Genomic DNA, 17871 nt, shown 5'->3' on the forward strand with positions numbered 1-17871 from the left:
CAGACCAGATAAGAAGCAACGGAACAAGTTTTATTTCTTTCATTCCTGTGTTTAAGGCAATAAAAGGAAGAAATATGAAGTGTCTTGAACAACTGTAATTCTGGCCATTGCTGGAAAGTTGCCAGCTTCAGGTCTTTGGGAATGTTTGAGGTTTGCTCATATTGCCTCGGCATACAGCTGGAAACAGTGATGGTGCAGTGTAAGACTGTTTGACTCCTGTCCCTCCCACCCCAGGCACGTTCCCTGCGTTACTACTGCCATGTCATCACTGTTGTCCTGGCCCAGCTTTTCAGAGCTGACTTTTGAGAAATTATTCCTTACTGGATGCTTTGAATGCCTGAAATCAGGTCAGCCTCACTTTTCGTACCTCAGTACTTTGGGTATAAACCCAGTGTTTGGCAATGAATGCAAAACACTGTGTTTATTTCATTAAAAATTTCAGAAGGTTATGCAAAGGGGTTGGATCAAGTAGGTCTCTTGTACTGAAGCCACAGAAAATCTCTTCCTCTCTTATCTAAAGCAAAAAAATGAGGGAAAGATGAACTAAAAGGACCACTCAGTCTATGAAAACATCAGTACAGACTGTCATACTAAGACTCGGTTTCTATAATTAGATATTTGTTACTTTCTAATGATATAAAGAGACTCATAGTAACAAAATATTGCCAATTCTTTTACTTATTTTTATTTAATCCTAAAAGTTTTGGATGGGTTTTGGAGTCCAAGATATACTTGAACACCATCAGGCAAGTAAGGCACAGAGAAAAGTTCACTATTATTCCATAGCCAAGGAAATGAGAACACTCCCTGTCTCTCATTCTGACCACAAGATGTAGCTGTCCCTTTCCATACTGACCCTTTCATTCAGGATTACAGGCTCTCATTACTTACCGAATAGAACAGCCAATGTAAAGAGGCAATGCCTCAGGGGAGCCTGTGCTGGAAAAATACACCATGAGCAGGTGGTAGAGTGTCCCCAGGGCCCTTCACCACAAGATGTCCCAGCCCTGATGGGGGAGACACAAAATCTGCTGGGGCAAAGACTGTTCTGTGGCTATAAACTGGCCAGGAGTGAGTCACGCTGAGCTGGGCAGGCCTGTAGGTGCAGCCTGGACCCTGCAACCTGGGAGCCTCCTCTCCTTCCCATCTTCCTTTAATACTTTTATTTTGTTCTGGGTAAGGCGCAGTTGGTGCCGCATTATACAGAGCCATGCATACACCCACCACCTTTGTGCCTAGTTCCTGCTCCTGTGTTTCTTCTTGACCACATTGGCAGGGAACTGGGGTGCCGGGGACATTCCAGGAGTTCAGGGGCCCACTGGAGCTGTAGGCAGCCAGTGCACACACAGACCTCCCCGCAGGAGGCTCCTTGGGCCTCACCGTCCGTGGGCTTATTGAAGGAGCCATCGCTGGCACCAAGGGCCCTAACGCCATTCCTGCTGCCATTCCTAATGCTCTGAGCGACCGCCAACCATATGAAGATCAACAAGGGAAAGTTCTGGATTCTCTGCCTGTGGTGCTGCAACCCTGGATGTACAGAGAATGGAATGAGAGGTTGGAAAGCACCAACACAGAAAAGTACCTGGGTTCTGCTTGATGGCAAGTTGGATCTGAGTCAGCAGTGCCCTGGCAGCCAGGAGGGCCACCCGTGTTCTGGGGGCATCAGGGACAGCATGGCCAGCCCTGCAAGGGACAGGATTGTCCTGCTCTGCTCTGCACCGGCGCAGCCTCATAAGCCCTCGAGTGTTGGGGCAATTTTGGGCTCCTCAATATAAAAAAGACATTAAACTATTAATGAGTGCCCAAAGGAGGGCAGTGAGGATGGTGAAGGGCCTTGAGGGGAAGCTGTATGAGGAGCGGCTGAGGTCACTTGGTCTGTTCAGCCAGGAGGAGGCTGAGGGGAGACCTCACTGCAGTTACAGCTTCCTTGTGAGGGGAAGAGGAGGGGCAGGCACTGACGGCCGCGCTGTGGTGACAGGACCCGAGGGAATAGCCTGAGGCTGTGTAAGGGGAGGTTTAAAGTGGGTATTAGGAAAAAGTTCTTCACACAGGGAGCCACCGGGTGGCGCCGGTGCCCCGCCTGCGGAGCCGATCCCGCCGCTCCCGGCGCTTCCCGGCCGGGCGGGACCGCTCCGGTGCCGCCGGGCTCCCGCCGGAGGAGCAAGGCGGCAGCGGCGGGCCGGGCCTCTGGCATGGCTGGGGAGGCAGCGGAGCCGCGGGGAGAAGGCGGCACTCTCGGGCAGTTTAACATGGGACGGGTGCTGCCCAGTGCCAAGAAAAGAGGTGCCCGCTCTCCACCACATGCAGAGGACTTTGATTTGATTTGAGGTATTTGATGCTTATACTCCTCTATTAAATAAAGTAATGCTTAGGAGTGAGTGAACAAGCCACAAGCTGACGGTTGGACTTAGTGATGTTAAAGGTCTTTTCCAACCTTAATTATTCTATCATTCTATGATTCTGAGCTGGTTTAACTAGATAACCTCCCCCTAGTCTTTCTGTAGGATTAAATATTTAAGTGTTGAGTATGTTCATCCCACCCCGAGATTTTTCCAAACACATCATAGCCCCTCCAGCTGTATCTGCAGGTTCTTTACAAATGAGTTTTTCTCTTTGTTTCACCTGAATTTTTTTCCTCTTGCTCATGTCTCCCAGCCAGCTGCCAGTTCTCCAGGAGCCACCTCGGAGGAGAGCCAGGCACATGTGTCGATGACAGAGAGGAAACACTTGCGCCAGCCAGAGATGCTGAAGGCCACCCGGGGCTGTCTCCCCACACTCGTTCAGAGGCACACTTTTTTGGGATTACCAGAGTTTGGGAAATGTGTCTTTTTGTGTCTGTAGGTATCCAGAGTAGCTGCTGTCAGAAAAAAAATCTGTAAAACATAATTTGTCTATTCTGTCTTAAATGTTTAAGAAAAAAAAGTGATTTTTTTTTTGTTTTGCAATAATGACAGTGTAAAAGCATATCTGAGAAGTGAAAAGAAAAAAAGGGTTTATTTATTATTTAGTACTTGAGACACACACTGAAAACCTGGAATAGGAAATAGAGATTGTTATATTGCTCTGATGCCTCAGGTACAGTGACATTTTAGTGTTAAACTACACTCAGAAAAAAATTATCTGCTGTCTTTCCATCCGCTGCTCAACTTGCCACTGGCTTGCACACCAGGGTATATATTACAAGGGAGCTGGACATAAAGCTTAAATCACCTACCTGTTTTGCTCAGGGAAGTGGTGAAATCACCATTCCTGGAAGTCCTCAAAAAATGTATAGATGTGGCACTTGAGGATACAGTTTAGTAGTGAACATGGCAGTAGTCAGTGGTTGCACTCAATGTTCTTAGAGAACTTTTACAATCCTAAGGATTCTATTCAGCTTCAGCAGTAGGATCTACAGTGCAATGTCAGGATTTTTATTCATTTTGCTCTGATGATTGGTAATACCTTGGTCAGATATCAGACTTCTTGGTGACAGATACACAAGAATGAAGGGATGCATGGTCTTCTCTGCTCAGAAGAATGTAAAAATAGAGAAAAATCTAAACCAAATATAAAACACAGGAGGTTCTGTGAACTGGAGATTTCACTTAAAATACAGAGGGTATGTCTAAGGTACTAAATATCATGAAGGGCTGTTCTACAAAGACTGTCCTCTGGCTTTGAGGTCACCTGTCCTGGGCTAGATTGTGTTCACACTGCTTGTGACTGTGCACTCTCAATCTCCAGAATACTATGACTTGGACTGTATATTGTGAATGATCCCTATCCACTGCTGACTCACAAATTATGTCTTGGCAGTGCTTGGGAGAATGGCACATGTCCCATACCAAACCCACAAACCATGCAGTGACCTCTCCAACAATGTAACAGCATCAACACTGAAGCTGCAGTGCTCAGGAATGCTTCTGAACACCATTTCTTTTTAACTTGTGACATCTACACGGGGCAGATTTAGTGTAGGCTACGGTACAAATCATATTATGCATATGTGGGTACTGTATTTCAGGAATTCTCTGTGATTCTGTTTATAGCACATAGTTACACCTTAGCCAGGATATGATAGCTCAAGACTGTCCTTCAAGAGAGTTTTCAGCTCATGCTTCATAACATCACTGTCACTCTGTTAAACACTAAACTTGTAATCCAAATATCTGTACAGCTGAATTTCAAACATTTATCTCCACGTACCTCCAGCTGACATTTCATTTCTAGTGGATGAAGACAGATTTACTCTTGAGGTATGGTTCTTTATAATGATCTACTTGTACATTTTGGTTGGTTGGTTGTTTTCTGTCTCCAGTTATTCTAGTGAACAGAACGTCACCAAGTTGGCAGTTTAGTTTTAATCCAGGGGTCCTACAGAAAAGGGTTAAATTTTCTCTTCCCCCCCCCCCCCTTTTTCTCATGTCAAAATTCTGTTTACTCAATCCTTTCCCAAACACAACAAATTTTGCTCTTTTTCCTACGAAAAGGGCAAAACTTGGGCACAACCCAAATGAACGTGGTGTGTGTTTTTCATGTGTTGAAATTTAATTGTGATTCTGGGGTTTGAGTGCCTCAGAGGTCTTCCTGCATACACAGGGTGACCTTTTATGATCTCCACAGTTATACAGAACTATCCTAATATGCCTTACAAGTCTCGAGCATATCTATACATACTATGAAAATGTCACACACAGGAATATAAGGGATTTCAGGACTTCAAATCACCTTCCTTGAAAATAGCAATGTATCTTTTTATCTTTTTTTTTTTTTTGGTCCCCTTTGAAGAGGTCAAAATTCAAAGAATATATTAATTGCTTGTGCTGTTCCAATCCCAATTTTCTATGAACAGTCATACCTATGTTCACTTCTTATCTTTTACTGACTATGGGATGTAAGGTGCTAATAATGTAACTTTTGCCATCACAGAAACCTGGAATTAAAATTAAAAAGTGATCCATTAATTATTAGATTACCATCCATTGGTCTTATTTTTCTTGTTTCTGTAAAGAATTCCTGTAAGATAAAGGTGCTGTTTTCTGTGCCCTTCATACTGTGCTGTTCTCACTACACAGGCCTTCATAAATACTTACACAGTGATGCAATCCTTTGTTATTCTCATGACTTTTTGTCCCAAATGCTGAGAAGCCTGTTTGCTTGGATTAGTGTTTTGTTTTTGTAATTATTCTGACTCACAACTCTGACTGCTTTGTTGTCATAGAGAACTTTTCTTGCCACGGTCTGAATTATTTTTAACCCTGAAAATGTGAATTCTTTTTAACAGTTTCACCACAATGAAAAGATAGAATGATTTCCTTTGCTTGCTAAATTCCAGTCACATCAAGGTTAATTATAGTTCTTCTGAGTGTCACCACATATTTCTAGTCCCAGACCCCCCCAGACTGTCAGAATCCCTACATTACGGGAGCAATTCCTCAGCTCTATATCAGCCACAAGTTCTCAGTTTTGCCTGACTTGCTGGATAGATAAGTATATTAATCTTTTCAGCTGTCTTAACTTTTGGAAGAATTTTAACTTTAGTAAGGTTCTCACATGCTGCATTCTAACTGAGGCATTTTTGGTTATTTTTTACTAATTTACACATTTTTCAGGGCCAGGAGAAATATTGAGACCTATTCCTTCTTAGTACCTGAATCCTAACCAGCCTGCACTGTGATAGCACAAGTTTCTGCATAATGTAGCAACTCATCCCAAAGCCCTCTTTATAATGCTATAAAGAGTATAATAAAATTCTGGATGTAGGTATTTAGGGTCTGCAAGGCAGTTCAGCACCTGTCCTCTGTGCACTGCAGAAAACACCTGTGTGCACATCCTTCAGCTGGAGTGTGATAAACTCTGTCCAGTGGTGGAACCTAATTCTTAGGTATAACTGGAACAAGTCTTGGTGAGAACCTGCCCTGCAATATCAAGTGCAAATTCACTACTACATAGAATTAGTTACTTGTGAAGAAGTGACTACTGCTCATTAGAATGGTCAGCTTTCCATGTTATTTCATCCAAATAATGTATATATTATTTTTTATGGGGTTACTATAGGCTTGTATTGTTAAGTGTCTCTGAAACCCTCCTCTTTATTCCTTTTAGCTTTCCTGGCTCATATAAAGTTCTGAAATTTAAACCTGCCTATATCCCTACCAACATTAAATATTTAACTAAAACATTTTATATTTGACAGAATTGTGCAATTGGTCCTTTTAGAGTCCTTTTAGAGTCAATAAAGAAAGACAGAGCAACTTCCAGATACTTATTGAGACCTTAAAATAATTTATTCAATTCCCTGTTTCACCTGGGAGAGCCCTATGGCAACTGTACATCTTACATGGTCACCTTTACTTAGCCAAAAAATCTAATTTTTACTCAGAATCCGTAGCGTATCTCAGAGTTCTTTAAATAGTACATGTATAAAGATACTAAGAGAGAAATGTATGGCTTAGGTATTTTTTATGTGCAAACCATGTTTCTTTTGCTCAGAATTGTTAACATTTTCAATATGAGAGACATACTTTCCTTGTGTAAGCAAAAACATGCATCAGAAAGGAAAGGTTAATGATGGCTAAGGATCTGCTCCTTATTCTCTATTCCCACACAGAATAGAAACAAAGCAAAGTACCACACAACATTTGTATTAATCTAAAGTCATAAAAATATTGTTGGGAGGCAAGCATTCCTCTTTATATATGGACTGTTTGCCCCAGAAGTCAGTGCAGGTAATCTGCCAGTCATATTTCACATGAAGCAGATTTTGGCTGAGTATCAGCTGCAGGTAATTTGGAATTTTATTTGTAAAACAGCTTCAGCAAATTCTGCATAACTTTATGGGATCAAGAAGGGTTCATTTTTTACCTTGTGCAAGGAACATTAATATTACCCAAAATCATCAAGCATAAACTAGCTAAATCTAATAAAAATATATGTATTTCTTACCTTCTGTGCTTGTAAACTGTAGATATGTGAGGTAGTTTTTAATTTTAAGTTTCCCTTCCGCACACCTCTGTAACTATCCAGACAAACCAAACAGTCAGACTCCACAAATGAAATTAATTTACTATATCAGGTTGTCAGAAACTTAATAAAAAAAAGAGGAGACTTTTATTATCATTCAATGGAATCCATTAATGCTTAAATATAGCATTTTAGAATGCTTTACTCACCTCATTCATGTAAAAAACTGATCTGACTTTTAGCTGAGTAAAAAAGTGTTTCAAAACTGTATGTATTTTTGGTGAGTCTTTATGGGTGAGGAATGCTAGAATATTTGACCTACCTGACATTTCCTTGGAAAGACAGCAGCCTTCATCTCAGGACAAACCCACAGGGAACCTGTTCAATTATCTGATCTTTTTCTAATTATATAATGCATCTCACTGAGAGAGAAGAAGACTAATTTACTTTTTAAAAACAATATTTATGAACCCAAGGATTAAAATTACTGATTTGAAATATCAGATCCTTACTGAAGAAATCTAAACATCCCTAAACATTGCTGTATTAAGGGAAATAAGTGTACACCAATATATATATCTCTGTATGGAGGTATGTAAAAGAAAAAACTGAGTCTTGTACAACATTCAGTATCTAAAGCTGTCATTTTCCCTCCAGATTTTGACCTGAAATGTCACCTGTGAGCACTGTTTACATCTGTTCTAAAATTACTTAAAGTCTGTTGGGACACCACCACCGTATAGCTGTGTCTGTTACTATAACAAATGCAGTAAGTGCATTCATTACTTTATGAAGAAAGTATCTCTATTTATTATGCAGCCACAAAGAAAAATGTACTTGAGAGCATGCAGTATGGTGTATTGGTGGAAGCAATCCTATGTTTTTCTTCATGTCACACTCCTCACCTCCAAATTTGATCTACTGTATTTACTTAACATAACCACTTCATATTTGGGAATACACACTGAACATTTTTTCCCATCACTCTACACAGACCTTTTCATACTGTTTAAAGTTCTCCAGCTTTACTTGATTTTCTGATCTCCCAGAGTCGTTAACCAATTACAGCTGGGATCAAGGCCAAAACCAGCTAAGTATCACAACTGAAATTATCTCAAGTGGTACCTTTGTTAAACTGCTGAATAATCTTTTTTTAGGCTCCAGATAAACATTGGTTGGATTTTCTCATACCTTATGCCTTCCTAAAGGTCCTTCATTTTTGCTTTATTGTTTATGTTCTTTTCATTTTATAAAGCTTCCTAGAGGAAGTGAGGTGACTTCCCACCTCAGCTACATTAACTGCAAATTAGGATAGCCCTCTTCCTTCACAGACTTTCTCTGGAAAAAATGGAAGTTAAATTATATTATGGTCTCTGTACAGCTTGCCCCCAAATCACTAAAACCAGCAATTTCAGCAGATCCTGGACTGTGGTTTCATTTTATTTTGTAGTGTCTCTGGATCATTTGATATTTCACAAGAAGAAAAACAATTTTTTGCAGTTCACCTACTTCTAGGACACTACAAATAGCCAGACTTGGTCTTCTATGCAGTATTTCAAACAAGAAGTCCATGACATAGAAAGACCTGACAACAAATTAGGTTAAACTGTTTTCTGTTAAACAAATATTTCTTCCTCCTCACTGCTTATATTAGGAAGAGGTGGCTTTTTCTTCTCTAAAGCAATTCAGTTTTCTCCCTTACTGTGAGTTTACTGCTGATACAATACTTTGAGAAAATAAAATCTTATCTCAGGAGTTTTAATATTAAAAGAGGAAAATACTGTTCTCAACTAGGAAAACTTATCTGATTTTCCCACTGCAAAAATACAGATAAAAGCAAAACACATTACAGATGGAAATGCCAAAGAACAGCAGAAGGAGCTATTACACTATATGACATTGATTTCTTAATTTACATTTATTTATTCTTCTGCTTTACAGAAGAGAATATTGCAGAGCATTCTTTAAGTTGTTAAAACTCGGCCATCCCTGCTGCTTGATAAAGTACTCCACCTCAGATGAAATGTTTGGCGTGAAAGTCTTCTTATCTGACTCTTGCTGACGATGTATCTGCCCTCAAGAGATGGGGAAGATAACAGTGTTTACAAAAGTGGATTTCAAGAACATGCATTACAAAGACGCTCGCATATGGATGCAGTCACACACTATCACAGAACCAGTAAGTCATTGTAACCAAGCTTTTAATGTCATTTATAAAAAAATAGAGTTATTTACATTTACAAGTTATTTGATGGCATTCTCTTTTATTACAACGTTTGAATCTGTAAGGAAATGTGACACTAACTCATTTGAGAATAAACTTCTCTGTAAGCATAACAGTACAGGAAAAATACTTAAAACACTGTAAATTCCTGTTATTTTGCAGCATCATACAAACACAGTCTTTACAACACATGCACCCTGGCCTTACAGTAAGCAGAATTCCCTTCCACATTAAGGCACAGAAACTCTGCCACATTTCTAGGGACAGTCCCACATTCTTACATGTGGAATTTCAAAACATAACCAAAGGAATTACTTTAATTCCAATGGGTCGTAGCAGAATGTGTCCACTTACACATTTTTAAGAAAACGCTGATCAAAGGGACCAAGAGAAAAAATGTATGACTAATTGCATAGTTGCAGTAAACCAGACCCATGAATACAAAAGCCATCAAAATATATTATAAATCTATCTGACTTTCAAAGCTACTTTAAAATACTGTTTTGCTTTACAATACAAATAACACTGTTTGGGGTTAGTTTGTAGAATTGTATTTTGGTCCATGCTGTTAATTCTATATCATTATATTCCTCTTCCATTAGTTTAAATGCCTCAGAACAGCAGGTCCTCAGGCAGTGGTAAGAATGATGAAGCCAAGTCTTAGACTTCAGCTGCTGCAGTCAGTTCATAAAACCTCTAATTTCAACCACCTCCATTCTTTACTGCTTTAAATAATCTGCCCTCAGAACACTAAGGGAAAGAATGATGAGGGATAGAGATTTAACACTGTTAGAGATGGGGGTTTGCCCCATCTTCTAGTCCTGAGCTGATAAATCACAGCTCTTAAAAATATCCAACCCATTTAAAAAAAAAAAGATCAACAGTAAGAAATCCTCAATTTAGTCTGACTACGCAGTAGTTCCACATAATCTGCTGGCAGTAGAAACTTCTTTGGTGTCAGAGTCAGGTCTTCCTGAAACCACAAACGGCCAAGTCTGTGTGCAAAAAAAAAAAAAAAAAGGCATTTCATATTAAATATGAAGAAAGTTTATCCTCTTATGAAACTGGAGCTTTATTACTGATAGATGTCTAACTCTGGTTCAGTTGCAAACACGTCATCATGTCTTAGTCCCTGTGGGAAGCACAGAGAGAGCTGAGTCCCTCTAACAAATATTTTCATTACGTTTTTCATTATAATTAAATGCTACACAGAAGGTTTGCAATAGTCAGCAACAGTGTTCACATCCAAACTGCAACATTTCTCTTGCTTTGAAACCTCGCGTCATTTAATAAATAGAAAGCATATAAACTATTCCAAAATAATCACTCTGCTGTATATAAGAAAATGTTTTAACCCTGTGACAAGCATCGGGCATTTAATTTTGCACCGATGAACCCATGACGCTCTGCTTGTGCTGCAGGCCAGCCCGCAGACCGAGTTACTCCTTTTTCGGACACTAAGCTTGCCTAATGCCCAAGGAATGTAATCTTTAGGGTCCCTTATTCCGACTCCCCAGGACTGACACACCCGCCATCACCGAAGGCCAAGCGCGGCCCCGGAGTCGCCCACGGTGCGAGGGCCATCGAGGATTTGCAGAGCAGCCAGGGCCGCTCCGCCGCTCCTTCCAGGGCGGGCACGGCCTGAGCGCTGCCCCCCTGCCCGGGGATCGGCCCCGAGCGGTGCCCGGGGATTCCCCGGGGGTGCCCCTCGCCGCATCCCGCTCGCCCCCCGCGCCGTACCAGGTTGACAGGATGGACGTAGCCGTTCTCGTAGCGGTCCTCCTGCAGGAGCTGCCGGAGGTGGGCAATGTAGCTGGACGCCAGACGCAGGGTGTCCAGCTTGGAGAGCTTGGTGTCGGGCGGCACCCAGGGCAGGCTCGTCTTCAGCCGGGAGAACGCCTTGCTCAGCACCCGCATCCGCGCCCGCTCCCGCGCGTTGGCCGCGTTGCGCTGGGACTGCTTCCCCTCGGGCGGCGGCCCCCGGGGCCCCGACGCCGCCTTCTTGCCCCCGGGGCCGCCGCCCCGCGCCCGTTTCCTCTTGCAGCCGCTGCCTGCCGGCCCCGCCGCGCAGCTGCCGTCGCCGTCCTCCTCCTCCTCTTCTTCCTCCTCTTCCTCCTCCTCCGCCGCCGAGGAGTTGTCCCCCGAGGGGTAGAGCTCGCCGCGGGGCTGGCGCTTGGCCGGCGGCGGCGGGTAGTCCAGCTGCAGCGCCCGCAGGTCCATCTCGGGCAGCTCCTCCGCCTCGCTGGCGGAGCCCGTGGACATGGTCCCGGGCGGGGAGGCGGGCAGCGCGGCAGGCAGGCGGGGGCGGACGGCCGAGCCGAGTCGGCCCAGAGCGGGGCGGCCCCGCCGCGGAGAGTCCGTGCCGGGGCGGGGGCGCGGGGGGGCGCGGAGGGGGGATGCGCCCCTTGACAGCGCTATATATCGGGTGTCCGCGGAGCGAACCATCTGCCGGGCGGAGGGGAGGAGAGGGGAGCAGGGCGGGGGTCGGCCCTGCGGAGCCCAGCGCCGGGGGCGGCGCCTCTCCGCCCTGGCCCGCGGTCGGGCTGCTGCGGCGGTGCGCAGAGCCAGACCCCTGTGTGGGGGCACATACACGCGCATAGGGGTACACGGACACGCGGGACGTCTCCGTGTCTGTCTGTGCTCTTGGGCATCCCGCCTTTCTCACTGCTCAGACCCCTCTCCTCGCCGCGGAGGACATAAATTATCTCCAGGGATGGTCCCACCAGTGTTTGCGCGGGGACGAGCGCACCGCTCCCTGTGTCCGCGGGCTAAGCGCGATCCGGGACTCTGCTGCCAGCTCACCTACACTCGCTCTTTCTCTTGCCCTTCCTTCGAGGGCATGGGATTTTCCCACCGTATGAACCCCGGCGCAGCCGAGTGGTGCGGCAACACTGGACCTCAGCCCGCTGGGCTCTTCCCCGGCTTGCCCAGCTTCGGGAAGCGGCTGTGCGGTCCCGGTGTCTCCGCCGGGGCGGGCGGAGCAGCAGGAGACGCGGTTCTCGGGGCTGGGTGTGAGGTGTGTGGCGAGCAATACAAAAAAAGTCGCTGGGAATGTGCGTACTGTGGTTTGATAGTGCCCTTAGTTTCGGGTGAAACTCCAGATAGTAGCGAATGAATATAATTTGTCCGAGGGTTTCTCCCTCCTCAGAGCAATTAATTAAAACCCATTTAACTGGGCTATGTACACCTCTCTGTCACAGGTCAAATTAAACGAGACAGCTTTCCGAGCTGCTTGCAGGTTTCTAAAACAAATTCTGTAGTTAATTTTTTTTTTTTTTTTATTATAGGGTCCACGGGTGAATGGAGGACCTTGCATCCAATGGAAATGCTGGCATACAAATTCAACAGAAGCATAAATAAAAAAAAAAATATTGTTAAAAAATTCAACTGTCAACTCGTATCCCTCCCACCTCCCCCCAAACCTCCCTTTTTCACACACGAAGAACTAGCGTTTGGTTCCTTGCTGGCTTTCTGAACTTGGATGCGATTAACTGGAATAAAAATGTAGTCCTCAGAAAAGAACTTAATGACTACAACAGGTGGAAAGACCTTGTCCCGCAATTTCTGTTCACGGTTTTTCCCTTCCATTTCCCTCCCTACCGAGTGGAACCTTCCCGGCTGCTGCCACGCAACTTTCCTGGCACCGCCGGCCGCCTTCGGGCCCAGAGCTTTGCTTCCCTCCCCACCAGCCCTGCGGGCTCGCTGAGGCCGCTTAACGCTGTGCAAACCCCGACTTCACCCACTGGGGCTAGAACCACATCAGAGTCGGGTTTAATGACAGCTTTTCCAAGTGAAACTTGACATTTCTTGAACCACCTATGCAGACAGCTGATCTTGCAACTGGATCTCTTGAACTTGGTTTGACACTACGATAGATGCTCAGGCTGGGTCCCACATGCTGCACGGTGAAAGGGCAGCACACTGGTCTTGGGGATTGCTCTCCCTCCCCAATTAGACTGCATTATCTGCATATATATATATATATATACACACATAAAGATACTGCAGGGGAAGAGATATAGGTTTACTTTTTCCCCCCCATCTGGGTTGTTTATACAGGTGCAGGCTGAATGCTTTCACTGCTAAAGATTAATGGAAGAAAGTACTGAATTTCTTTAAGCAGAGAAGAAAGTGGTACCCAGTCTTAAAAGCCACAATGTCAAACCTCACCTTTCCTGCCTGCCTCTGCCTTGGCGGATTAATGGCAACGCATAATGAACACCTTGACTCATTTAATGAAAGGACTGGGGGCAGTAGGATGAGCTGAATCCTCAGATCGTCTTTGCCTACTTCTTGGTTAGTGAAGGAAACGGGAAATGCAGTGGAGTAAATCTGAAGTCAAGGTTTACTTCGGTTTTACATCTGATGTAACTGAGCAGACCTGACTCCTCTCACATCCATCAAACCACTAATTTCTGCGACCCTGACGAAGATATCATTTTCAGGATAAAGTCTTTGATGGGGCCAGGGCATTACATCATACTTCCATTTGTCAAGACTTTGATCCTTTATGATCTCTGTGAGCTGAGTAAGGAAAGCCCCTGGTATATCAAGGCAGCATTTTATGCTTTACCGTTATCAGGTGCAGTCCCTTTCCCTTTCTTCTTTAAAAGACAAAACCCCGAACTGTGCCCGAACTCCGAGGCAGCATCCTTCCCTGTTCCACAGTCTATCCCTGCACACTGGGCGAGGTGCAGGGGCAGCCTGGGTTTGCAAAATCTGCGGTGTGTGTTTGTAAAGGGATTGGAGCAGCAGCTAGAACAGCTCCTACATGGAAAGCAGCTGCAGAGACTCCCATCCCCAGAGAGCTTTGCCTCTGCTGCCGTTGTTAGCCCTGAGGACACAAAAATCAGCTTTTCTCCACTGAGGGGAGATCCCTGAATTGGGGAGGCTCACTGGGGCCGAGTGGGCTTTTTTCCTCCCACTTTTCCACCAGACATTTAGGTAAACAAATGCAACCAAGCAAAGAGGAGTCCACGAAAAGCAGATCTCTTCTTGTCTTTTTGCAGCAAGTGAGGGTGTTTCATGCCGCAGCTAAGGACCGGCGAGGACGGAGAACATCCCCGGACAGGCCGGGAGGCGCCTGTGCCCGGGAGCCACCTCTCCCGCGACAAAAGCGCGGCCCTAACAACCCGGCGGATGCCTGGGATGTTGGAGGGTATAATCCTCTCATTTCCTTCCTTAAATTTCAGAACAAATTATAGCAAAAAACAAAAGAGAAAAAATGATCGGAGGCCAAATCTGTAAAACGCGGGTGATCTCCCAGAATGGGAGGGCGAACTGCTAAAAGCCCCGTGTCTTTCACCCTCATCCTCTGATGGGGTGTTGGCAGCGACAAAGCTGGGTGGAGGAAGGAGATGATGTGTTCTCGATAAAGTACTTTAAATACGGCTTTTCCTTGGCATTTCTCCTTTCCTCGAACTCAGCAGTTATCGAGTTCGCCCCACCCGAAGTATCCTACACTTTCTCAGAAAGACCTAAATGTAACAAGGGCTTTTTTTGTTCGTTTTTTCTGCGGTGGTGAGAAAGGCGTGATGCTTGGAGGAGAGGACTGCGTCTGACACATGTGCTCATCTTCATCTATTTACAAGCATTTTCAGCACACATCCAGGCTGTGTGAAGGCCATGCAAGGCTTCTGCCACGAAGTGATGGATGATGGAGATGGCTGGTCTAGTAGGAAAAGCAGGTGGATGAATTATAACCTTTGTTTAATGCCGCTTAGAGCAAAGACGACTCAGCTTGGCTCAGATTTCTCTGTAAAAGCACAGAATGAAGGGAGAAGCGTGTGACTGTCCCTCATTCTCCCAACAATCTTGCCTCCACTTAAAACGCCTGTACTTTGAATGATCTTTGCTACAGCCAGTGCCCCGGGTACCTGTCCTTAGCCCGAGGTCTTGCATGGCTCAAGGCACCATTAAAGGATTCCCTTGTTTTTTTGTCGCTTTACTAAGATGGCAGCGCCGTGGTGCCCGTGTCCTGGAACCCTGGCAGCCAGCTCTCTGGGGATACTCCATGTGAGCTAGCTCAAGGGATCACGAAATCATCACGGGAGAAGGCAGAAACGGAGCAGTTGCTGGAAATGAGTTGCGTGTATCTTAGGAGCAGGATGGACTTCCCTAGAAAGTGGCTTTCCACCATATAACAAAATCAAAAACTACTCTGTGGGTCAAGCCCTGTCAAACAAAGCACACAGGAGATGATGATAAATGAACCTCTGGAAGGAAAACAAAACAAAAAAAAAGTATTTACTAGAATTTGTTTTGCCTAGCGAGAGCAAACCTTGCCATCAAGGGGCATGCTCGATGATTCACTTGTGAAGGGACTACAAACCGAGGTTAAACCCCTCCTCTCCGCCCCCCTCCTCGCTCCCTGCGAGCCGGGGCTGTCCCGTTTCTCTTCCCGAGAGCCGTCCCCAGCTGCGGGACGGGCAGCGCTCTCTCTTGCCGTCGGGGGCGGGGGTCTCTGCTTGGGCGGAGGAAACCCTCGGCTCCAGGAGGAAAACACGGCCGGAGGGGGTTGCTGGCCGACAGGAGGGAAGCAGTCACTGCTGTCCTGAGTCGACGGCTGCAGGGCAGGTTTTACCACCTGGGCGGCGGTGAGGGTTCGTGCTTCCCTCTCAGCAACCCTGAGCATAAGCGGAGACATGCTTTTAAATTTAAAATAAAAAAGACAGATAAACAACTCTTCCACCTTCAAAAGCACCAACCCAACCAACCAAGCAAAAGCCCACCAAACAAACAGACAGACAAACAACTCCACGTGTATGTCCTCCGAGCCGCTAATTCACCCAAAGGGGATCCCGCCCCGCAGTACGAGATGAGCGCCACTTCCCTGAAGAAAGAAACCGCTCCCTGTTAGCTGCTTCTTCTCCCCGACATTTCTTGTGCAATAACCTTAACGAGATATTATCGAGTGTGATCGCTGCTTTGCCCGGATTTTGGCCAGCAGTGAATTTTGCTCAGGTATCCCCAACTTTCAGCAGGATTTCCCCTGTGGAATAGCCAGGCAAGCTCTGTAAATACCTCCTGGCGCCAGAAGAAAGTTCTCATGTAATAGATACTCGTTGGTGTGAGAACACGGATTCTGCTCACTTTGTCAATCAGCCGGGGGGAGGAAGGGGATGGGAAGGGGTGGGGGTGGGGAGGGGGTTCCTTTAATTAAAAAAAAGAAAAGTATTTTTTCATTAATTCTATTTTTTTTTTTAATGGTGCCAGGAGATATGCAGTTGGTCAAAAAAGATCAGAATTAACGGAGCTGTTTCAAACCCAGTTTATTTCTTCTCTTGGAGCAAATTAGCTGGAATAACAAGCAAACATCAGGCAAGAGGAAACACTGTGTTAGTCTCCTCCTTGTGTTTCACTCCGAGAGGGAAGCCCACCAGAGCAAGACGGAAGAGATGGGGAGAGATAACACCAGCACAGCGCTTCATTATACTTGAATGTTCCATCACGCTCCCTGCTCTAGCTGGGCTGCAGCGGAGCAGATGGAGGAGTGCGGCTGCCCTAGGAACCACTGGTGAGCGCAGTGAGAGCTCTCAGCCGGGGGCACACAGCTGGTGAGACAGTTCTGGGGGCAAGAGGAGGGAAATCACTGCCCAGAGTTATCCAGAGTCAAAGAGAACTCTGCCACTCTGGCATCACGTCATTAACAGTACTGGGGGCAGGCTGTGAAGGGCACACGAGGCATGCAGACTGAGTCACAGCAGTTCAGTCGCTGATGAAATTACTCCTTATTTTCTCTAGGAAATAAATTTTCTATGGAAGGCATGTAGGCAGACTTCTGATGCCTCACCAGCACTCAGGCTCCAAGCGCTGGCCAGATTGGGATGGGTGCTTTTCCTCTTCTAAGAGACAGCATCACTTTGTTCTTTGTTCCCCCTCACAGAATACTGGGTATAATATTCAATTTTCCAGCTATTTAAATTGGTGCACCTATAATGTGCTTAGATTTTAAACTGATAAAATTACCTTGATCACTACTGGGTAAATTCTGGATCTGAGATATGTGACATGATGTGGTTCTTGATTTTTAGATTCAATAGACATGCTTCTTCTAGGATACAATCTTGATCCTGATCTTGCTGCTGTGCATTCTGCTTCTGTGGGCACTCGACACACAGCATTAATATTTAATAAAGGCTGCACTATTTGGCTGCTATTGGCAAAAAACAAAAGAGTAAAGTGAAAGATGAGTGACTCCAAGTCTGTGAGGAACTGGTGGGTCATGGATACAGTAGATATGTTTATTATTGTGCTTGGGGGAATGGTCACCAGCTTCTGTGAGTTCATCAGATTCCAGACTTGTATATGAATACAAGAATCCAGAATGTGGATAAACCTGTCCCCTCAAACAGATGCCTATAATCAGTTCATCAGACACTGAACACAGTGAGTGAAAAATGTGCTTTTAAAACACCTGTGACATCCCTTTATGGTAAAAAAATCAGGCTCTTACATTCCAGACAAGAAAGGAACAACCAGACCAACTAACAGACCTTTGAAGGTGTAACTATTATATTCAGGGTTGTTATTCATCATGTCGTGGAAAGTAAAATTAACTGCTCAACTTCCTTATCTAAAAAAGCATTCCAAGAGGCAGTAGGAAGGATACAGGTATGGTTTCTCATACCATTTAAAAAATGAAAGCTTCACAGTGGTATCCTGTGAAGGACTCATCCTGAATAGAGCCAAGGCATACAAAG

The 17871-nt window shown here is 45.1% G+C and overlaps 1 protein-coding gene across 1 annotated transcript; it reads right to left on the minus strand.

The window, feature by feature from the left end:
- Positions 1-9132: 9132 nt before the first annotated feature.
- On the minus strand, positions 9133-11461 carry MSC (musculin). Its single transcript, XM_058832270.1, has 2 exons — positions 10910-11461; positions 9133-10164 (listed from the first exon to the last, which is right to left on the minus strand). The coding sequence occupies exons 1-2, from the start codon at positions 11429-11431 to the stop codon at positions 10078-10080; spliced, it is 609 nt and encodes a 202-aa protein (XP_058688253.1). The 5' UTR covers positions 11432-11461; the 3' UTR covers positions 9133-10077.
- Positions 11462-17871: the final 6410 nt, after the last annotated feature.

Source organism: Poecile atricapillus, chromosome 2, assembly GCF_030490865.1.
Source record: "Poecile atricapillus isolate bPoeAtr1 chromosome 2, bPoeAtr1.hap1, whole genome shotgun sequence".
In the NCBI taxonomy this organism is placed as follows: domain Eukaryota; kingdom Metazoa; phylum Chordata; class Aves; order Passeriformes; family Paridae; genus Poecile; species Poecile atricapillus.